General features: G+C 37.9%; 1 protein-coding gene across 20 annotated transcripts in view; it reads left to right on the plus strand.

Annotated features, from left to right (window-relative positions):
• Positions 1-24,718, plus strand: part of Cadps (calcium-dependent secretion activator 1) — a 445,541-nt gene that overhangs the window by 242,326 nt on the left and 178,497 nt on the right. For 19 of the 20 annotated variants that reach the window (XM_070104970.1, XM_070104977.1, XM_070104972.1 and 16 more), the window contains 5 exons: positions 13,874-13,970; positions 17,108-17,229; positions 20,283-20,427; positions 22,536-22,642; positions 23,489-23,664. In XM_070104970.1, the coding sequence (XP_069961071.1) occupies positions 13,874-13,970; positions 17,108-17,229; positions 20,283-20,427; positions 22,536-22,642; positions 23,489-23,664 (647 nt within the window). The remainder of the gene's footprint in view (positions 1-13,873; positions 13,971-17,107; positions 17,230-20,282; positions 20,428-22,535; positions 22,643-23,488; positions 23,665-24,718) is intronic. The other variant, XM_070104985.1, reaches the window with a different exon arrangement.

Below are 24,718 nucleotides of genomic sequence, written 5' to 3' on the forward strand. Positions count from 1 at the left end.
ATAGAGTGATGTACATTTATACCTTTGATGGGTTTTGAGAATCTTTCTACTTCTGGAGCCCAGCCATAGGCCAAGCTCATCTGTTGCTAGCCTGGCTTAATGGGAAGACCTGACATGTTAAAGATTCAGTACAACCTGCCCAGCAGTGGTCTTGAGGCTCTCAGGTACTATTATGACAAGGTTAATTAAACTCAGCATCGAATTGTACATAAGTATCAGAGGTGTCCTCAAAACTGTAGACTGCATTTTCAGCTATAAAAGATTTTTTTTTAATTGGGTTTTCAAAGTGTTCCCAGTTCACAGGATGACCTGTTAGTTTAATATGAAAGAATAGGGCAGTTGACTCCAGTTTAGGTCATATACAGGTTTTTTTTTTTTTTATTATCACACTGGCTGATTCCCACCAAGGCAGGGTGGCCCGAAAAAGAAAAACTTTCACCATCATTCACTCCATCACTGTCTTGCCAGAAGGGTGCTTTACACTACAGTTTTTAAACTGCAACATTAACACCCCTCCTCACTTAATGACCGAGTTCTGTTCCTAAGAGTAGGTCGGCAAGTGAATTGATCGTTAAGCTAGGAGCTGCACCTTACTGATATTTCAGGCATACTGTACTGGTAGTGAGTTTGTGTCAAACATTTTTAGATGTTTTAATGTCACCTCTGCACTATTTATAATATTTTTAGTATATTAAAAATAGAACTAGGCATTAAAACACTAAAAAAGTGAAATACAGAAACTTTACACTGGTTGGAGAGCTGGTTGTAAGTCTGAGTGGTCGTTAAACAGGTAGGGCGTTAAGTGGGGAGTATCTGTAATAATAAGAATAATAAGAATAATAAGAATACATATATCCCTTGAGTTATGTGATGAATGCATTCCTGTCCCACAAATACCACAGTCGTATAAAGTAAATCTGATTTAACACGTGAAGCATCACTCATTTATTTGCAGTTGGAAGAAAGAGAACAGTCTTAAATACTGGCTTCAAATTAATTTATATATATATACGTGAGTGTGAGCAGGGTAATATTTAGTGAAGGGATTCAGGGAAACCGGTTATTTTTATATAGCCGGACTTGAGTCCTGCACTCTAAAGGAGGGGTTTCGGGATGTTAGCAATTTGGAGGGATATGTTGTGCATCTTTATACGTATATGCTTCTAAACTGTTGTGTTTTGATCACCTCTGCAAAAACAGTGATTATGTGTGAGTGAGGTGAAAGTGTTCAATGATGATGAAAGTATTTTCTTTTTGGGGATTTTCTTTCTTTTTGGGTCACCCTGCCTTGGTGGGAGACGGCCGACTTGTTGAAAAAGAAAAAAAAAAATATACGTGACTCAACAGAGATAAGAGAGGATATTAATGTCTGCAGTTTTATATGTATCTGTATCACAGGGTTTTCCATAGCCATGCTATTTTTGAGTATGGAAGCAGTTAGCAGACTTAAATTTGTATTCATTAATAATAATAATAATAATAATAATAATAATAATAATAATAATTTTGATTTTAGCATGATACATGTTTGTACAAATGAGTATAACAATTGGGTGTACATGCCAAAAGCCCCTTTATATGCAGAGCATTTCAGGCAAACTTGAGACTAAATTAAGATTAATAAGGCAGTAACAGTGCAAAATTGTACATATGGTCATTAGGTGAGTTACGATGAATACAAGGAAATTGATTATTCTTTTAGTTTATGCTATATGGCTTTAATAAGTTTGGTAGAGAATATCTAGTTTTGATTATTAACCTAAGATGGACACAATGGAATAATTAACATTACATTTGAGATGATTACAGATATTGAGGGTAAGCATATATTGATTATAATGATTTGCATATATTCATGATGTTGAACAAATGCACATATAGGCTATTTACATATTTATTTATGATGGGCTGGGACAGGTTAAGGACAAAAGGTGTTTTCTAACTGTAGTTTTAAAAATGCTAGCTGAGTCAGTGGTTCTGGACATTTCTGGCAGAGAGTTCCAGATTTTGGGTCCTTTTATGTACATTGAGTTTTTGAAAAGATTTAACCCGACATGGGGAATGTCATAGAGATTTTTGTGTCTAGTATTGTGTCCATGGGTCCTATTGCAACTGTCAAAAAAGCACTTCAGGTTAGGATTTATATTGGAATTGATTTTTCTGCAAATGCAGATTGCACAGTAGCACGAGTGGATGTTTCGTATAGTGAGTAGATTTAGGTCTTTGAAAAGTGAGTGTGTGTTGTCTAGCTGTGGATTGTGTGATCATTTGTACTGCAGCTTTTTGCTGGGTTATTATTGGCTTAGGCAATTTGTCATTGTGGATCCCCAGGCACAAATTGTATAGGTGAGGTAGGGGTAGATCAGTGAATAGTATAGTGTAAGTAGTGCTGTTTTTGGTACATAGTAGCTTATTTTTGAAAAGATGCCAACTGTTTTGGATATTTTTTGTTATGTGTTGGATATGGGTGTTGAATTTCAGGTTGCTGTCAAGGTGTCGACCCAGGAATTTTCCCTCATTATGTTAGCAATAAGTATGTTGTTAAGCATAATGTTTAACTGGACCTCACTTTCTCTACTCCCAAACATAATATAAAAGGTTTTGTTTATATTCAACGTAACTTTATCGACAGTCATCCAGGTTGCTATTTTTTGTGAGCTCTTTAACAATAGTATTGAGTGAGGCTAGATCAGTGTGAGAGATGACAAAAGTCGTGTCTTCAGCAAAGAGAATAGGCGTAAGTTGTTGAGATATGCTTAGAAGGTTGTTGATGTATAAAAGGAAAAGGAGGGGACCAAGAATGCTTCCCTGTGGTACACCAGTGTCCAGGGGTCTTGTTGAGGAGGTTGTGTCTTTGATCAAAACGTGTTGCTTTCTATTAGTAAGGTATGACTTGATATATGCAAGTGCTTGGCTTCTTATACTATAATGATCAAGTTTGAGGAGTAGGATGCTGTGGTCTACTGTATCAAAAGCTTTCTTAAGGTCGATAGAGTCCAAGTAGGCATTCGTTTTTTTCGAGTGTTGTGTAAAGTAGGTCTAGCATTTTCATTATTGCATCATTTATGCTTTTGTTTCTCCTGAAGCCAAACTGGCAGGGGTTGAGGATGCAGGCAACTTTGATATTGGCCTATAATTGTTTACATTTGTTGAGTCACCATCTTTGTGTATTGGTGTTAGCCTTACTATTTTGAGTAATGCCAGGAATGTGTTGGCTCCTAGTGATTTGTTAAAGAGTAATGCAGTGGTGGGTGAAAGGATTTGAGCCACTCATTTGTACAGTAGTGGTGCTACTTGGGTTACATTTCCTGATTGTTTTAGAGTCAATATTCATCATAACCTCAGTGGGCTCTGTTGGTGCCCATGGTTATGCAGAGCATTTCAGGGAGGCTTAAGCCTAACTTAAGACTACAAGGACTAGGCTGTAGCCTATTGAATTTGGATAATTTTATGATAGAGATTATATTCCACACACTCAAGGAGGAAACTGTTTTTGATGGTAACATACAGTGTTACTGCTAGTGTTAGTTGAACCTTAATTATGTCACAATGATGCAGCATCTCGTGACTAAGGGGGTGACTTGATTCTGGTAAAGGGGTCTTCATCTCTGGAATTGGAGTTACCTCTCTCCTTGACTCACGAAATCGTAATGACACGATTGCAAACAAACCATACCACGTCCGGGATTGAACCCACGGTCAGAGAGTCAAAACCTCTCTCCTTCTTGTATTGAGCCTGTTTACCTCCCATTCCTCAGGTGATGTACAATCCCTGTGGTTGTAGTACTTCTATATTAGTATAATAATAATGCCCATGGGATGGAGGAACTGTAGTAGACTAATGCCCCTCAACGAATGTTCCTTGAGGTTCTTGATTCAGGGAAATGTACTTGTTCTTCCCTTCCTTGAATTCTTCCCTTCTTTGAATTCTTCCCTTCCTTGGATTAAACCTGTTTGCTCCTTATTCCCCAGGCATTTTATGATTCCTGTGGGTTTAGCACTCTCCTCTAAATGTAATAATGATAAGTGTGACTACCAGCACGCTGGTCAGGTTTTGTTTAATCCCCATCGTCAGGGCAAGTACCTCACTCTTAAGTGTATTTCAGCCCTATGTATGGACATGCTCTTATGTAATTGCTTTAAGCAAGGGCAGACCTAGACTAGCAGCCAGCAGCTGCCACCCTAGATCAACCTGACCACCAGATCTTTTCCCAGAGGTCAGATCTAGACTAGAGTTTACATTAAGCAGGTTTTTACCTATTTTTGAATTTGCTTCATTATTTTATCTGTTTTCTTCTCTCTAATTTTTAAAGCCTTGACATAGCAAACTTCCGAAAATAATGGACACAGTTGCTGAGTAAATTGCACTTTTAATTCCTTTGGCTTCAGTGTTTATTGTGATGTTTCTGTAAACTGTGTATACAGTGCTATATTAAATTGTTTTTTCTGCTATTTTTAACATTATTTTTCTTCCTTTCAATGCACCGGCCATATCCCATCGAAGCAGGGTGTCTCAAAAAGAAAAGTGAAAGTTTCTCTTTACAAATTTAGTAATGTATACAAGAGATGGGGTTACTAGCCCCTTGCTCCCGGCATTTTAGTTGCCTCATATAACACACATGGCTTACGGAGGAAGAATTCTGTTTCGCTTCCCCATGGAGATAAGAGGAAATAAACAAGAACAAGAACTAGTAAGAAAATAGAAGAAAACCAAGAGGGGTGTGTATATATATACTTGTACATGTATGTGTAGTGTGACCTAAGTGTAAATAGAAGTAGCAAGATGTACCTGAAACTTTGCATGTGTATGAGACAGAAAAGACACCAGCAATCCTACCATCATGTAAAACAATTACAGGCTTCTGTTTTACACTCACCTGGTAGGACGGTAGTACCTCCCTGGGCGGTAGCTGTCTCCCGACCTACTACCTAAGATTTTTTAACATTCTGGTTTATAGAACTCTCGGTAACTTCCCCATTAGTCTATTTTATCAATCATTTATAATAATAATAATAATAATAATTATTTCTACAAGGAATGATATGACTTATACAGACCATAGCTGACATCAGTGACATCTTTTTACGCAGAGCATTTCGGGCAATTGAGGTTAATTTTTCTCCCCAGGATGCACACCGGTCTAGTAACACCCAGACCTATTTACTGCTAAATGACCAGTGACAGTAGGTGTCTTAATGAAACACACCCTAATGTTTCCACCTGTATTGGGGATCGAACCACGGATCTCACTGTTAATTATTTTTTGTACGGTTATCTTGCTCTTACTCTAAGTTATACTACCATCACACAAGATCAAATTTGTTGACTAACACTTGGGTACCTATTTTCTGCTGTTGTAGGTAAAGAGGCAGGAGCAGCTGGAATAAAGAGAGTTGCACATATGTCTCTGCCTGAGAATCAAGCCAGAGTCTTTTCTGCTTGACCTGAATACACTTCCGCTGTGTCACAAGTCATCTCTTTTATAATGTGTATGTGTACTCACCTATATGTGGTTGCAGGGGTTGAGTCACAGCATAAATGTGTGCATGTGTGTGTGTGTGTGTGTGTGCGTGTGCGTGTGCGTGCATGCATGTGTGCGTGCGTGCATGCATGTGTGCGTGCATTCGTGTGTGTGTGTGTGTGTATATATATATATGTATGTATGTATTTTTATGCATTATTCTGCTAAGAAAATATTGTATGTACAATATATTATCATTATTGTGCCCATAATGTATAAGAACAGTTTTTATCACAAAAAGATCAGTAAATTTCAGTAAATAATAACCTTTTTTTCCTTTAAATTAGTACAATAAGTTCATGCTTGTAGCTTCTGCTGATAGTGGTGATCGATGCACAGTCTCTGTGTTTTACCCAGTGCGCATTTTTCAGTCTCGAACATTTACCCTCCTTGGCACCGTTTTAGAAACATTGTACTATCACCCGAGCTCCAGTGATTGTCTGAGTGTCAGTAAAGCAGCGTACTGCAACTACTCATGTCAGAAGGGGTTCCGCTTTGTTCGTAGACGGGGATTGTTGATCTACGTGTGTGATGCTCTTGTATTTTCTGCATGCTGTGGAGTATTTCCTTGCATATTTATATGTGGTCTTGGTGCTGACTCATTTTGCAGGTAAATTGACCTCATTAGTGGCTGGCTCAAAACTATTTGGTGTATTTATGTGCAGTATACCCAAGAGTTCCGCTGGGTTCACAACGCATGGCATGTGTCCTTCAACATTGTGTTTGTTGGAGTAAATCTGTATTGGTTTAAGGAGTAAATTGTTTGATTAAAATTATTAACTTTGAAGATGTTATGTAAATATTAGCAAAAGAGAAATAATTAATCTTGAAAAAAAAAACAGTTATGAAGCTTGTCACGTATAATTATGCAGTTTTTAATTTGGGAATTAAATTTGAAGTCATAATACAGTAATTGATTCATTACCTCAGGTGTCATTGTAGCTTGACTTATTATAATATAAATGCTAATGGAAGATCAGCAGCTTGTCTTCCACACTTGTAAAAATGGTCTGGCAGCTTGTAAGTGTAGGTTTTAATATTATCAGTTTAATTTGCATATATATATATATATATAAAAGATAATTCTGAGGCATCTGATACTCATATTGAAGCAACGTAAAAGAAATTTCACTGAATGTAAGTATTCTTTTTTTATATATGGAGTCTTGACAATTTAGCAGTGTCATGGCAACCTCAGACTTATATATGTAATGGTGAAATTTTAAGCATTCTTATTTTTCTCTCTTAATTGTTTTTTATATTTTCTTTGCAATATTTTTTAAGACATGCCACACAGAGTTACAGGACGCTCACACTTGACTTGCAAGCTCACCGACCACATGGACACTTAGTTCAATTTTCTCCGGCAAGATATACATGTGTGCAAGTTGTATTGCTATCGTTTGTTTCATCCTTATACTCTAGTTAAAGAAATATTGTGTATATCTTGAGGTGAAAATATAGATTGCAATCAGTGCAGTTTCTTCTCCACGCAGCAAGATTTTCTATTTTGTAGTTAATTTAGATTAACCTCGCTATTGTAACTTTACGGTATATATTATGTATGTAAACGAATACTTTAAACACTTTATGTAGTACAGGTATCAGTTGATATCTTTTTCAGTCATTCTATTTTCTATTTCAGTACATAGAGGTTATGGTTCTTTTTAATCTGCATTGCACGAGAGAACTTTTGTGGTTAGGAAAGATCAGCATTAGCTGGAGTCTCCTGCCTACTAGCTAGTCTTCACTTTAGAAGTGTTATGCATCTATCGATTTATGCAGATTATAGGTCATTATTTTTTTTTCCGTTGTCCCTCCCTCACGTGTTATTACTCCCCCTGTGAAATGCCCTACAATTAGCATATGAGCTATTAAACAAATTTGTTGCATATTGAAAATTGTGTAGAAATTAGAAGCTTTGTATTTATTTGTTTTCTGTGAATTGAAAAAAATAATTGTTAATTTTATTACAGTAAAGAAATAACAAGAATTTTGATTAAGTGAAAATTATCCACTCTTGATATATAACAATTTTCATTAAAGTTTTGTATATGAATTTTTAGCTTCAATTGCTATGTTGATCAGGATTTCTATATATATTATTGTATGGAAGTAGATTTGTATCATTTGTTTGTATATGGTAATATATACAATAGTAAGGCCAAACTAATCTTTATGAAATAGTCACAAAAATCATTTAAACTGTAAATATTTTACAAATTACAAATATCAACATAAAAGCTAAGTAAATAACATATAGTACACTATTACATATAGTACACTATAGTACACTTTCATTTTGTACACTGTAAACATCCAGTAACATTTATGAAGGGGTTCAGGGAAACCGGCAGGCCGGACTTGAGTCCTGGAGATGGGAAGTACAGTGCCTGCACTCTGAAGGAGGGGTGTTAATGTTGCAGTTTAAAAACTAGTGTAAAGCACCCTTCTGGCAAGACAGTGATGGAGTGAATGATGGTGAAAGTTTTTCTTTTTCGGGCCACCCTGCCTTGGTGGGAATCGGCCAGTGTGATAATAATAAAAAAAAAACATCCAGGCTTAAGTATACATTACACATATGTTTATACTGTATTAAATTTTAATACAATGGATCTTATTTTAATTTTTATTGCTCAGATATTTTCAAATCAGTTTGCAGTTGTGATCTTTTCTTAGTTAAAACTTTGTAGGAATGTACAATGTGGATAGTAACGTGATAGGATTGCACTGTGTTTAGTAGAGTTGTAACCTTATGTGGTTCGTTCAGTGCAAGGGACAGTGGAAGTTCAGTCCTCTGTCTGTGAATCACAGCCCAGTTTCTGATCAGTCAAACTGTTGGTGATGGGTGAGAGATGGGTGCAACTGGAGGGAAATAAATTTTGGCAGTGATTTTGTACTAGGATGTTTTGTATATCTTAGATGAATGAATATTATTATGTTTTATATGAAGGATTAAACCCGTGTAAGCCATTCGACCTAAGAATTGGTGAGGACTTAAACCTCTACATTAGCCAATAAAAATTTTTATCTATATCATTGTTATGGGTAGATATAGCATAGGCTGTGGGCAGGGCTGGATTAAGGCATGGGTTTTAGGGGTTGTAGCCCAAGGGTCTCTGCCAGCTGGAGGGCCTCTGCTAGCTGGAGGGCCTCCGCTAGCTGGAGGGCCTCTGCTAGCTGGAGGGCCTCTGCTAGCTGGAGGGCCTCCGCTAGCTGGAGGGCCTCCGCTAGCTGGAGGGCCTCTGCTAGCTGGAGGGCCTCCGCTAGCTGGAGGGCCTCCGCTAGCTGGAGGGCCTCTGCTAGCTGGAGGGCCTCTGCCAGCTGGAGGGCCTCTGCTAGCTGGAGGGCCTCTGCCAGCTGGAGGGCCTCTGCTAGCTGGAGGGCCTCTGCCAGCTGGAGGGCCTCTGCTAGCTGGAGGGCCTCTGCTAGCTGGAGGGCCTCTGCTAGCTGGAGGGCCTCTGCCAGCTGGAGGGCCTCTGCTAGCTGGAGGGCCTCTGCCAGCTGGAGGGCCTCTGCTAGCTGGAGGGCCTCTGCCAGCTGGAGGGCCTCTGCTAGCTGGAGGGCCTCTGCTAGCTGGAGGGCCTCTGCTAGCTGGAGGGCCTCTGCCAGCTGGAGGGCCTCTGCTAGCTGGAGGGCCTCTGCTAGCTGGAGGGCCTCCGCTAGCTGGAGGGCCTCCGCTAGCTGGAGGGCCTCCGCTAGCTGGAGGGCCTCCAGAGATAGTTCTCAACAATTTAAAATTTACTGATGTTTTGGAGAAATTTGTTTCCAAGAAATTATGCAAAGCAAATTTTTCAATTTTAATAGTGGTTAGCCTTGTGAAAATAAATTTAATATTTCTTCAACATTTTTCCTTTTGAAAATATCACTGAAGGCCTCACAGTACATGTAGCCCACAAGTCTACAAAATCTTAATCCGGTGGCCCGGTGGCCTGGTGGCCCGGTCGCCCGGTGGCCCGGTGGCCTGGTGGCCCGGTGGCCCGGTGGTCTGGTGGCTAAAGCTCCCACTTCACACACGGAGGTCCCGGGTTCGATTCCCGGCGGGTGGAAACATTTCGACACGTTTCCTTACACCTGTTGTCCTGTTCACCTAGCAGCAAATAGGTACCTGGGTGTTAGTCGACTGGTGTGGGTCGCATCCTGGGGGACAAGGTTAAGGACCCCAATGGAAATAAGTTAGACAGTCCTCGATGACGCACTGACTTTCTTGGGTTATCCTGGGTGGCTAACCCTCCGGGGTTAAAAATCCGAACGAAATCTTATCTTATCTTATCTCTGGTAATGGGAAACCTCTCGTAAGCCACATTCCCTCACTAAGCCACTTATAGTACAATGTTTGTACAGAGATAGGTGACATTTAGGTGTGCATGCAGAAAGCCCTTTAATATGCAGAGCATTTCATGCAAACTTAAGCCTGTCTCAAGATTAATAAGGCATTACCTAATTCATTGGTTATATATATGTTGTAAGATAAGATAAGATAAGATTTCGTTCGGATTTTTAACCCCAGAGGGTTAGCCACCCAGGATAACCCAAGAAAGTCAGTGCGTCATCGAGGACTGTCTAACTTATTTCCATTGTGGTCCTTAATCTTGTCCCCCAGGATGCGACCCACACCAGTCGACTAACACCCAGGTACCTACTTGCTGCTAGGTGAACAGGACAACAGGTGTAAGGAAACGTGTCGAAATGTTTCCACCCGCCGGGAATCGAACCCGGGCCCTCCGTGTGTGAAGCGGGAGCTTTAGCCACCAGGCCACCGGGCCACTAAGTGGTTGTAGCAACAAATTTGGGATGAAGGTGATGTGGCTTCACTTGTATGAGTGTGCTTATTGTCTTAAGGAAGAGCTTTTAATTAGTTGTTGATTAATCCCCATGTTAATAAATCAGGCAATGGGTGGGGTTTAAACTCATGGCAAGTGAGTGCTAAAACTCATGGCAAGTGAGTGCTAAAACTCATGGCAAGTGAGTGCTAAAACTCATGGCAAGTGAGTGCTAAAACTCATGGCAAGTGAGTGCTAAAACTCATGGCAAGTGAGTGCTAAAACTCATGGCAAGTGAGTGCTAAAACTCATGGCAAGTGAGTGCTAAAACTCATGGCAAGTGAGGGCTAAAACTCATGGCAAGTGAGTGCTGCAACTCACGGCAAGTGCATTAACCACTGAGCCACCTGTCTACAATAAGATTTATCCAGTTAGGTATATTTCTATACACTGTAGGGAGGTTAGTATGGGCCACCACTGGGACCTTCAATGTAGGTTTTCACAGAAAAATTCCACACCAACATGGCCACCGTGCCATGCTCTAGCTCAAGTTCCATGAGAACTTCTGTGTTATTATGATTTCATGCCCTATGTCAAGGGTTGATATAGCTTAGAGTGCTGGAAGCTTGTTTAAGCTGTGTTTCTTCAGTGTGAACCTTCAACATAGCATTTTTTCACCACTACCTTAGGCCATGGAAGAGCATCAGAAACTGTTCCAGGTTAAATATAGAGGAGGGCCCCATTTTTGTGGCTGTTATGTTCCCAACCCTCGCTGATAAGTGAAAATCTCCAGCAAGTGGAAAAGAGCGGCTCTTTTAATATTGAATGTGTCTAAAATGCCTGATAACATGCTTACTCTATCATATATAAGTGCTTAATATAGCTAGGTATCAAAAATGCAAAAAAAAAATACACAATACACACAATATTTACCTTAAAATATGGTACCAGTCACCCTTCCTTTACAAAAACAGGGAAAAAACAAAATAAACATCAAACATAGTGAAAAATGGGTCAATTGAAAACTGCTAAAAAAGAGGGACACTAAAAAAAGGGAGATGAAAATGCAGAACCTTCTTTTAATGCTATGGTTAGGATTTTTTTATTTTATTGTATTTATTGTAAATGAGGAAGAGCAGGGGACCAAGAACACTTCCCTGCGGAACTCCAGTATCAAGTGGCCATGTTAATGAGGCTGTGTCTTTAATGGTGACATACTGATACCTATTAGTAAGGTAGGATTTGAAATATGCAAGTGCATATTTCTAGATGGGGTAGTGAAAGAAGTTAATACATACTATGGTATTGGAAAGGGTGTGTGGGATAGAAAGATGTTGGATCTGCCCAAAATATATTACATACTAGCGACTTTCTTTTGTGCCTGCCAATGTTTTATTACATGTGAACTACATCATTTGTATTCCATAAATAAATAAAAATTGTATTGTATCTAGTACAAAGTTGGAGCTATCGTAGTTGAAGTTTGCTGATGATGCAGTTCTTTTGGGATATTCTGGAAACAAATTATAGTTGTTGGTGGATAAATTTTGGAAGATATAAGAAGGAAATTAAAAATAAATCTAGAAAAGAGCAAGGTGATGAGGGTAACAAAAATCCTAGGCTATGATAGATTGAATATCAGATTGGTGGGAGGGGGTATAGAAGAAGTGAATATAATTAAATATTTGAGAGTGGACATGTCAGCAGATGGATCTGTAAAAGATGAGGTGAAAAATAGAGTAGGTGAGGGAAAAAAAGAAAGGTAATTGGTATGTTGAGATATCTGTGGAAAGTAAATTTATCTATGGAGGCAAAGAGAATGTACCAGAGTATAGTGGTACCAACACATTTATATGGGTGAGGCACAGATTTTGAATGGTGCAGCAAAAAGAGTTTGAGAGTAATGTCTGGTATCAGTATCATGGAGAAATTCCTAGCATGGAAATTAAAAGGTGATGTGAGATAACCAAGGGTGAGATAAGATAAGATTTTGATAGAATTTTTAACCTTGAAGGGTTAGCCGCACAGGATAACTTAAAAAAGTCAGTATGTCATCGAGGGACTATTAGTCTTATTTCCATTGTGGTCCTTAAGTCTTGTCCCCCAGGATGCCACCCATACCAACCCACTAACACCCAGGTACCTACTTGCTAGGCGAACAGGAACAACAGGTGTAAGGAAACATACCCAGTGTTTCCACCTGGCCAGGGATTGAATCACAGACAGTGCACGAGGTGAGAGCGTCACCTACCAGGCCACGGGACATAAATCAGAGGGTTGTGGAAGGGTTGATGAGGTGGTTGTCTGCATGCAGAGATGATGGACAAGGTATAGGTTGATGAAGAGGGGTGTATAAATCTGGGGTGGCAGATAAAACAAACAAACCTTATTTCTATAGAGTGGAGATTGGTATATTATACACTCGAGGTGATTGAGCTATATAAGCTACTTTATAGAAAGTCTTTTATTATGCAAGGCATTTTGGGCAACCTTATAACTAAAATATAAATACCGTAAGTGAAGTAATGATAAATTAGAAAGTAATATAGGGCGAGCAATAATGTTTGACGTACGTATATAGTAGCTCATTTTTGAAAGAATGCCCACTGTTTAAAAGATAATAATAATTCCGTACAAGAAATGGGTTTTAGAGCTTAAAAAATAATAGATCTAGTGCCGAGAAAGTTACAAAGGAAGGCTTATTAATGCAAAAATGACACTTATAATAATAATATTTATTTCTACAGTTACAGGATACAAGATATACAGACAGGAAGAAAAGCATAATAACTATACACAGTTGCACACACAGAAAGTCATGAAAAATTATATACAAAAAATAAGACAGCAGCGACTGTAAACTGAAACAAAAAGGCACCAAAAACACACTAAAAATGTTTCTTCACAAATAGTTCTTGATGCTACTGAAGGGTTCTTGATTCTGTCATTTGGAGCTTTCCTTGATTATCTCTCATTCCCCAGGTTCTGCATGACCCTGAAGGTCAGAGTACTTTCCCATGATAAAAATAATAAATGCATGAATAGAACAATAGAAGAGGAAGTTGTAAATACACTCTAAATTAATAAAAGTTCACGATAAACTGAACACTGAAGACAGAACACAGTGAGCGTGACTCTGCTCCTGTTATTACCAGTAGGTATTAACGATTAGGTGCACATGCACATATGTACAGTATACATATATAGTATATACATAAAAACACCACAGTGAAAATAGAAAAAAACACCTGAGTGCTTTCATGTATGCACATGAACGCATTCAAGTATTTTTCCTATTTTTCACTGTAGTATTTTTATATATATACAATCGCGCATTTTAATTTCTTCCATATAGTATATACATATACATGAAAGTATGTATTACCATACACACAAACATGATACAGAAAATGTAGATTAATACTAAAATATATATTAAATACTTTTAAATATATTTTTTATTTCATATAGTATGTAATAGATAATTTCAAAAATGATATGCAACACCTGTATTTCCTTCCCTTAACCCCATTCACATATATAAGTTGGAAAATTGTAGCTAATACTTCTTCCTGATCCCACGAACAGCAGGTCTCAGAGCTCATTAAGTGGCCGCGATAGTGACAGTATGGACAACGAGATCACACTTTCCAAGATGGATGTTGTCCTGTCGTTTGTGCTCGAGGTAAGACCCAGTATAGAGATAAGATTTTGTTGGGATTTTGAATCCAGAGGGTTAACCACCCAGGATAACCCAAGAAAGTCAGTGCATCATCCTTGGCTGTCTGTCTTATTTCCATTGGGGTCCTTCAGTCTTGTCCCCCAGGATGCCACCCACACCAGTCGACTAACACCCGGGTACCTACTTACTTGCTAGGTAAAAGGGAATAGCAGGTGTAAGGAAACATACCCAATGTTTCCACCTGGCCGGGGATCGAACCACGGACACTCAGTGTGTGAAGCGGGAGCGTTGTATACCAGGCCACAGGACACCAACATTCACCTAGTCGACACAAGAGATGCAGGCGCTCCGTGTACTTCAGTGTGCATTCTTCAGCACAACCTTAGATATATTGTATTCTTGTTCAGCTTAACAAAATACACATTTCTGAACAACAGTGTGTTCTTGCACAGGTAAGAAGATTAAAACTGCATGAGTTTGTCCAAGTGAGAGCAGATTTGTGTTATTAAGTTTTGAAGGGAATTGCAAGTGCTAAATATATTATTTTTAATATCTAGAACTACTGTATTGTGTGGCTTCATTGCTAATTTATGCAATAATAATTAAGTTACAGCATTTGTTAGTTGCAATAATATTTATATTTACGGTACTCTATTGTATAAATACAATAGAGGCACAATACTGTGACTGGAACAATACGTAGATAATCCGCACATAATAAACAAACTTATGATGAGATTTCAGTTCAACTTGGACCATTAACTAGTCACTAGTTAATGCTCTAGTTAAGGCCCTAGTTAATGATCCAAGTCGGACCGTAACATCGTCAAAAAATTTCTGTCTATTATGTGCAGGTTATTTGTTCTGTTATAGTTTCATTAATGATTTGTCCCGCAATATTTGGGCTACAATATTTGGACTACAATATTTGGACTACAATATTTGGACACAATATTTGGACTACAATATTTGGACTACAATATTTGGACACAATATTTGGACTACAATATTTGGGCTACAATATTTGGACTACAATATTTGGGCTACAATATTTGGACTACAATATTTGGACTACAATATTTGGGCTACAATATTTGGACTACAATATTTGGACTACAATATTTGGACTACAATATTTGGACTACAATATTTGGGCTACAATATTTGGACTACAATATTTGGACTACAATATTTGGACTACAATATTTGGGCTACAATATTTGGACTACAATATTTGGACTACAATATTTGGACTACAATATTTGGACACAATATTTGGACTACAATATTTGGACTACAATATTTGGACTACAATATTTGGACTACAATATTTGGACTACAATATTTGGACTACAATATTTGGACTACAATATTTGGACTACAATATTTGGACTACAATATTTGGACTACAATATTTGGACTACAATATTTGGACTACAATATTTGGACTACAATATTTGGACTACAATATTTGGACTACAATATTTGGACTACAATATTTGGACTACAATATTTGGACTACAATATTTGGACACAATATTTGGACTACAATATTTGGGCTACAATATTTGGACTACAATATTTGGACTACAATATTTGGACTACAATATTTGGACACAATATTTAATAGTTATAATATTTATTCCTTCACTTTATTTACTATTAAGATGAATTTTACTAATCAGTTCTTGAATTTCTTATATTAATTTTATATTCATGGCTATTAATTAACATATTATTTTTTCAAACACTAGTCGTTAAAATAAATTATTGAGAATGTTTTCGAAGATTTGCATGGCATCGGAATATCAGAATTTTTAACCTTTCTCAGAAATAAATGCAATAGAATTTGTAGCTTCCGCACACGTACGAAATTGTGCATTTTATGTCCATGGTCAGCATTTGTAATATTTTTTAATTTAACTTTTCCTATATTCTTTTATTACCTTTTTAGTGTAGTAAACTTAAAGCATATTAAGTAGTTTTATTGGTTAAAATAAAATAATTAAACATACACCCTTTACAATATAATATTTATTATTGTGTGACGACTTATTTAAAGATACAGTAAGATTAAATATATTTTTATAAGAATGTAATCTAATTTTGTTAGATCACTATTGTTTTACATCATATACAGCGGAACCTCGGTACTCGAACTTAATTTGTTCCAGAACGCTGTTTGAGTGCTGATCTGTTAGAGTACTAAACAAATTTTTCCCAACTAATTGTCTTTTTGGTTGGCTGTTATCACTAATCTTCATAGATCCCATGATGGCTTATTTATACAAATAATATAAACACAAACACAGAGTAGTTGCTACTCTGGCAACATTGCATAGCTCCTGATGATACACTGAGAAGTGTGAAAGTACTTGAGTTAAAAATTTCTACCTCCCATAGCTTGTCTTGCATTGTTAAGATCACCTGTCTGCAATTGTATATATATCCACACACACATACATGCATATACAGTGGACCCCCGCATAACGATTACCTCCGAATGCGACCAATTATGTTAGTGTATTTATGTAAGTGCGTTTGTACGTGTATGTTTGGGGGTCTGAAATGGACTAATCTACTTCACAATATTCCTTATGGGAACAAATTCGGTCAGTACTGGCACCTGAACATAATTATGGAGTGAAAAAATATCGTTAACCGGGGGTCCACTGTATATATATACATACATACATATACATACACATACACTGTATATAATGACCTGTTTGTAAGTTGAAATAGCAGGAATATTACTTAATTGCAAGTTCAAACATGAGAAAAACAACTTGGTTGCTTAACCAAAATCTTGTAAAGTTTTTAAGTATGGGTTTATTTATAAAGTCATCAAAATAAATGTAACAAATTTTGAATTGTAAAACAGCATGAACGAGAGGTCTTTAAAGACAATTTTTTCTAAATAGTTGCAATATTTTATCAATGTTTTTTCTTTAGATTTAGTCGAGTGTGTTGCACCGTCCAAAAATATTTGGGTAATACAAAATAACCTCCATAACAACTATAAAAAAATTTTCCTTTCTCATTTATTTTACTAAAGACTTTTCAGCTACAAATTAGTGGGCTTAACTTGCTATAAAAATGTAGTAACAGCAATATTTTCTTGGTATGGTCCCGGGCAGGTACTGGTAATGGAGGTTCGTGAGATCAAGCACTTACCACCTAACAGAATAGTATATTGTACCATGGAGGTGGAGGGGGGTGAGAAGTTGCAGACGGACCAGGCAGAAGCATCAAAACCCATGTAAGTTTACTCTCCATGTGCATAACATACAGCAGTACATGTGTTACTTGAAATTCTCTGCATGTCGTATTTTCAACGTTGAAGACGCTATTTTTTTTTTTTCCCCAAAATAAGTATTGTAAATATACCCAGTGTCTTTTTTCCATAATTTAGCCAGTCAGAATTGGGGGGGTGGGGAGTTCTTGATATCGGAGTGTCTTGTCCTCTGAAAAATAGTAACCAGTTCACTAAAACCCAGGTACCTACTTACTGCTAGGTGAACAGTGACAGCAGATGTAAGGTGATTAACACCCAGGTACCTACTTACTGCTAGGTGAACAGTGACAGCAGATGTAAGGTGATTAACATCCAAGTACCTACTTGCTACTAGGTGAACAGGGACAGCAGGTGTAAGGTGATTAACACCCAAGTACCTACTTGCTGCTAGGTGAACAGTGACAGCAGATGTAAGGTGATTAATATCCAAGTACCTACTTGCTGCTAGGTGAACAGGGACAGCAGGTGTAAGGTGATTAATATCCAAGTACCTACTTGCTGCTAGGTGAACCGTGACAGCAGATGTAAGGTGATTAATATCCAAGCACCTACTTGCTACTAGGTGAACAGGGACAGCAGGTGTAAGGTGATTAACACCCAAGTACCTACTTGCTGCTAGGTGAACAGTGACACCAGATGTAAGGTGATTAATATCCAAGTACCTACTTGCTACTAGGTGAACAGGGACAGCAGGTGTAAGGTGATTAACACCCAAGTACCTACTTGCTGCTAGGTGAACAGTGACAGCAGATGTAAGGTGATTAATATCCAAGTACCTACTTGCTACTAGGTGAACAGGGACAGCAGGCGTAAGGTGATTAACACCCAAGTACCTACTTGCTGCTAGGTGAACAGTGACAGCAGATGTAAGGTGATTAATATCCAAGTACCTACTTGCTACTAGGTGAACAGGGACAGCAGGTGTAAGGTGATTAACACCCAAGTACCTACTTGCTGTTAGGTGAACAGTGACAGCAGATGTAAGGTGATTAATATCCAAGTACCTACTTGCTACTAGGTGAACAGGGACAGCAGGTGTAAGGTGATTAACACCCAAGTACCTACTTGCTGTTAGGTGAACAGTGACAGCAGATGTAAGGTGATTAATATCCAAGTACCTACTTGCTACTAGGTGAACAGTGACAGCAGATGTAAGGTGATTAATATCCAAGTACCTACTTGCTACTAGGTGAACAGGGACAGCAGGTGTAAGGTGATTAACACCCAAGTACCTACTTGCTGCTAGGTGAACAGTGACAGCAGATGTAAGGTGATTAATATCCAAGTACCTACTTGCTACTAGGTGAACAGGGACAGCAGGTGTAAGGTGATTAACACCCAAGTACCTACTTGCTGCTAGGTGAACAGTGACAGCAGATGTAAGGTGATTAATATCCAAGTACCTACTTGCTACTAGGTGAACAGGGACAGCAGGTGTAAGGTGATTAACACCCAAGTACCTACTTGCTGCTAGGTGAACAGTGACAGCAGATGTAAGGTGATTAACATCCAAGTACTTACTTGCTACTAGGTGAACAGGGACAGCAGATGTAAGGTGATTAATATCCAAGTACCTACTTGCTACTAGGTGAACAGGGACAGCAGGCGTAAGGTGATTAACACCCAAGTACCTACTTGCTGCTAGGTGAACAGGGACAGCAGATGTAAGGTGATTAACATCCAAGTACTTACTTGCTACTAGGTGAACAGGGACAGCAGATGTAAGGTGATTAATATCCAAGTACCTACTTGCTGCTAGGTGAACAGGGACAGCAGGCATAAGGTGATTAACACCCAAGTACCTACTTGCTGCTAGGTGAACAGTGACAGCAGATGTAAGGTGATTAACATCCAAGTACCTACTTGCTGCTAGGTGAACAGTGACAGCAGATGTAAGGTGATTAATATCCAAGTACCTACTTGCTACTAGGTGAACAGGGACAGCAGGCATAAGGTGATTAACACCCAAGTACCTACTTGCTGCTAGGTGAACAGTGACAGCAGATGTAAGGTGATTAACATCCAAGTACTTACTTGCTACTAGGTGAACAGGGACAGCAGGTGTAAGGTGATTAACACCCAAGTACCTACTTGCTGCTAAGTGAACAGGGACAGCAGGTGTAAGGAAACATGCCCAACATTTCCACCCTTGTGGGGGATTGGACCACAGACACTCAGTGTGTGAGACAAGAGCATTGCCAACCAAACCACATTAGTAGGCACAAAACAAAGCTGCTAGTATGCAAATGCATTTCAGGCTAAGATGAATACTGTATATTTGGCTTACAACTAAGATCCTCTCTGGCAGACTGACAAGCATATCCTACTATAATGTAAAATAATGAATAATTAAAATTTACCACTCCACAACCTGTCTTGTTTCCAGTAGTGTGTAAGCATTAGTACAGTGGACCCCCGGTTAACGAACTTTTTTCGTTCCAGTAGTATGTTCAGGTGCCAGTACTGACCGAATTTTTTCCCATAAGGAATATTGTGAAGTAGATTAGTCCATTTCAGACCCCCAAACATACACGTACAAACGCACTTACATAAATACACTTACATAATTGGTCGCATTTGGAGGTGATCGTTAAGCGGGGGTCCACTGTATTAGTCTGCCCAAAATTCTTATGCATGCTAGTGGCTTTCTTTGTGCTTAACAGTATTTTATTACATGTGAATCTCACATTGTATAATTTGCACAGAAGTAAAATTTGTATTTGTAGTTAAGAAAGACATTTGGAAAAAGTGACTTCTATCATTACAGCATTTTACGTTGTTGAATTTTTGTGGATTCTCCATATTAATGATCTGAATATTATCTTCATAACTTTTTCTACAGATGTTTTATATAAATTCATCATTCATAAGTTACAAACTGTTACTCTGGAAAACATTATATCTATAAGAAATATACTGTTTAGTAGCCATGCCTCACCTTTGCTTAGCAAGAGTGACCGGAGGCTGGAACACCACTCATAGCTCAGTGAGTACATTCATATTTCTTGTCACTTCAGGTGGGACACACAAGGTGATTTCACTACAACACATCCACTGCCGGCTGTTAAGATTAAGCTTTACACGGAATCGGCTTCCATGCTGTCTCTCGATGATAAGGAGTTGGGCAAGGTTGTACTTCACCCTACAGCGCTCTCATCCAAGGTCAGTCACATATGCAGGCTCCTCGTTTGCTTGTCAGTATAATAATAATAATACTAGTAATAATAATATGTACTTTATTTCAGTATGATACAGTGTTTGTACAAAGATGAATGGCATTTAGGTGTGCATGCAGAAAACCCCTTAATATGCAGAGCATTTCGGGCAAACTTAGGACTAACTTAAGATTAATAAAGCATTGACAGTTTGAGTAATTTTGAACATAAGCCTCTGAGGTGAGTGTATAGTAGATGGCAAAAGTTGACAAATGGTGAATCAAATATGTAGGTACACAGAAATAGAATTAGGCTTTTATATAATAATGTTTTGTCCACCGTTAACTTTGTCGAGCACTCGACAAAATCCCGCAGGTAAAACGTTACATGAAAGGCCTATACTATTTTTGTATCTTGTGCACCAGTAACTTTAGATATTCATCCTTGGTAATTTATTGTAATAAAAGTTTCCCTTGGGTACCTAATTTTTTTTTTATTTTAGAACCTGAGATAATTATTGGCTATAAAATAAGTTTTAAATACAGGCCCGTTCTCTATATTATTTGGCTTTATTGATTATAGTTTAAAACTGTTTTTTCGTTATAAGTCCTGAAGAATTGTATATTTAAATAGCATGTGTTGTAATTTGCTTTGCGAGTTAAAGGGTACAATTAAATTTTCTTTTAAAAGCAAGAGTCATGTGCAAAAGATTTCAATTCTTAATGCAAAATTCTTGTAAAATATGTATGAGGCAATGCATGGCAGAAAAGAATGAATTTCACTTAGGCCAAAATCCAGTTTAGTGAAAGAAATAATTCCTGAATGTTTTGTCTGTTTGTGGGAATATGTTGATATTGTCTTGTGTCTGTAAGCCGGTAATAATGGTAGACTTATCGACGAAGTGTTAGATAAAAGGACACAGAGGCAACTAATGTGACTTTTATTCTGGCAACATTTAGCTCTTCAGGGGTTACAGCTTGACAAAGTTCCTGGAGAGTGAAACATTGCCACAATAAAATGTCACATTAGTTGCATTTGTGTTGCTTTACCTTCTTGTAAGTTAGGTTCTTAGTTCTGAAAAAATATGGCAGCTAGAATTTGATAATCTTGATCTTTCCCATGACTTCATTTTTCTCCATTGTTTAAATTTCATGCTTATTTTCTGCTATGCAACACGTCATATAATGTTGTGCAACACCTTATATAATGCAGAACATCAGTGGTGAAAAAACTGAAATTCCAGGAGCTTTCATGGCTTCTCACATTATTGATAATGTGAGAAATCACGAAGCACTTTGAATTTCACTATTTTTTCTCCGTGGTTGTTCTTCATATTGTGATATCACCTGTTTACTGTGATCTTATTGCACCTTATATAATGTACAACATCTCATATTAATGAAGATTAAGACACTTATGCAGCATATAGGAATCTTTATTCAGGAAACGTTTCGCCACACAGTGGCGAAACGTTTCCTGAATAAAGATTCCTATATGCTGCATAAGTGTCTTAATCTTCAACTTGTCGGTTTTTCAAACCATTCATCACCTCATATTAATGTTGAAGTTAAGAAGCTCAAAACATTAGAAATGTGTACAAGCAACTCCCGCACTTACAACTTAATTTGTCCTAGGGAGCCATTGGCAGTCCCTCCATTGTTAGTCAAACTTTTATTATCCAGAGGTACAACATTCAAAACTGGGGTTCCATTCTTAGAACCAATTTGATATACACTTTATACAAATAACCAGCAAATAGGAGAAAGAAACTTATTATGATATTTTGGTCTAACTTGGACTGTTAACTAGTCATACACTAGTTAATGGTCCAAGTCAGACTGAAATGTCTTCACAAGTTTCTGTGTGCCAGTTATTTGTACATTGTACCATTCATGGCATTGTGCCTTTTTGTTTTTCTTGATATACAGTTTGTTTTTATAGAAATTATATTTCCATAAATATTTGTTTTTATGTGGGAAAAGGGAGATGTAAATCAGGTAGTCGTGCATCAGGGGGTCGCCCGTGTTTGTATAGAATTACAAAAATGTAACTGAATATACATTTCATCTGTACTATAGGTAGCCCAGTGTTTCAACTTTGTTCTTTTTTCATTAGATACCTGAATGGTACAAGATGCAAGTACCGAAAAATTCGCCTGAAAATAACCTTAGAATTAAGATTGCCGTTAGAATGGATAAACCACAGAATCTTAAACACTGTGGGTGAGTATGAAATATGTATGTTTTTTAAAGTTGACTATTAATAATAATAATGTGCAGTTACCTACCTACTTGTGTGTTACTGGTGTTTGTGTAACTGTGTACTCACCGAGTTATGGTTGAAGGGATTGAGTCATAGTTCTTGGCCCTGCCTCTTCAGTGGTCACTACTAGGTCCACTCTTTCCCTTCTCCATGAGCTTTATCTCTTCTTAAAGCTGTATATGGATCCTGTTTCCAATACATCACTTTCCAGATTGTTCCACTTTCTGACAGCTTTGTGACTGAAGAAACACTTCCTAACATCCCTGTAACTCATCTGAGTTTTCAGCTTCAAGTTGTGACCCCTTGTTGCTGTGTCCCACCTCTGAAACATGCTGTCTCTATCCACTTTGCCAATTCCTCTCAGCATTTTATATGTCGTTATTATGACCCCCCATCCCTGTGTATTTGTCTGTGTGAGTGTAATTCCCTGAATTATGCTCTTGGTTTTCCATCTTCAGTAATTATTTGTCATACACATAGCTTGTTAAAATTTTCAATAATTGTAGTACAGTGGACCCCTGGTTAACGATATTTTTTCACTCCGGAAGTATGTTCAGGTGCCAGTACTGACCGAATTTGTTCCCATAAGGAATATTTTGAAGTAGATTAGTCCATTTCAGACCCCCAAACATACACGTACAGACGCACTTACATAAATACACTTACATAATTGGTCGCAGTCGGAGGTAATCGTTATGCGGGGGTCCACTGTATATACTGTGTCATTCTCCCACTGTCGGTGTGTTGAGAAAAATAAAATAAAAATGTGAAGTTAATTTACTCACTTTTTTCCTTTTTTCCCCCAGTTACCTGTACGCTCTAGGAAAAAGTTGTTGGAAGAAGTGGAAAAAGCGATACTTTTGTCTAGTGCAAGTTTCCCAGTACACTTTTGCTATGTGTAGCTACAGAGAGAAGAAGAGCGAACCCACGGAAATGATGCAGCTAGATGGTTACACTGTTGACTATATTGAACCAGTGTCAGGTAATACCGATTCAAATTTAGATTCAAATGTCGGGTTAGATTCAAACGTCGGGTAATGCAGATTCAAATTTAGATTCAGATGTCGGGATAGATTCAAAGGTATTACCGGTTCAAATTTAGATTCAAATGTCGGGTTAGATTCAAACGTCGGGTATTACTGATTTAAATTTAGATTCAAATGTCGGGTTAGATTCAAGCGTTGGGTATTACCGATTCAAATTCAAATGTCAGGTACTACCAATTCAGATTTAAATGTTGGATATTACTAATTCAATTTCATATGTCAAACCATACTAATTAAAATTTAAATTTAAACCATTGAACGGTTGGATGAATCTTACTTTAGCCAGCTGGCCCAGTGGCTTGCCAGCTGGCCCAGTGGCTTGCCAGCTGGCCCAGTGGCTTGCCAGCTGGTCCAGTGGCTTGCACACTGGCCTAGAGTTTTACCACTCGCTTTGCCATGGGTTGAAACCCTACCTGTTCTGTGGCTTATTCGCAATTGCGTTATTATGATTTCAAATTCAACCTTTTATTTCTTTTTAAATGCTGTATATGGATAATGTAGTTTACATGCAATAAAATATTGATGAGCACAAAAGAAAGCCACTAGTATGCAATGTATTTTGGGCAAAGGACCCCATTGGAAACCAAGGACTCCAGTAGAAATCAAGAACTCCAGTGAAAATCAAGGACCCCATTGAAAATAAGTCACTCTGACTTTTCTAGGTTATCCTGGAGGGTAATTTACACTACGTATAATAATTGTACTTATGTGTACTTGTACCTAAATAAACTTACTAACACTACACAAATAACCTACACACTAGAGAGAAGTTTATCCCTATGTGAGGGTCCACTGTATATTGTTCCACTCATGGTATTGTGTCTTTTTGTTCGAACTTATTAAAGACCACTTTTGGAGAAAGGCGATGAGCTGTTTCAACCAAAATAGAAAGGGGATGAGAGAAGCAAATTTTGGCGGCAATATTGATAATAATAATTATATTTTATTTCTGAGCACCTCTGCAAAAACAGTGATTATATGTGAGTGAGG

Source organism: Cherax quadricarinatus, chromosome 96 (genome assembly GCF_038502225.1).
Source record: "Cherax quadricarinatus isolate ZL_2023a chromosome 96, ASM3850222v1, whole genome shotgun sequence".
NCBI classification, from domain to species: Eukaryota; Metazoa; Arthropoda; class Malacostraca; order Decapoda; family Parastacidae; genus Cherax; species Cherax quadricarinatus.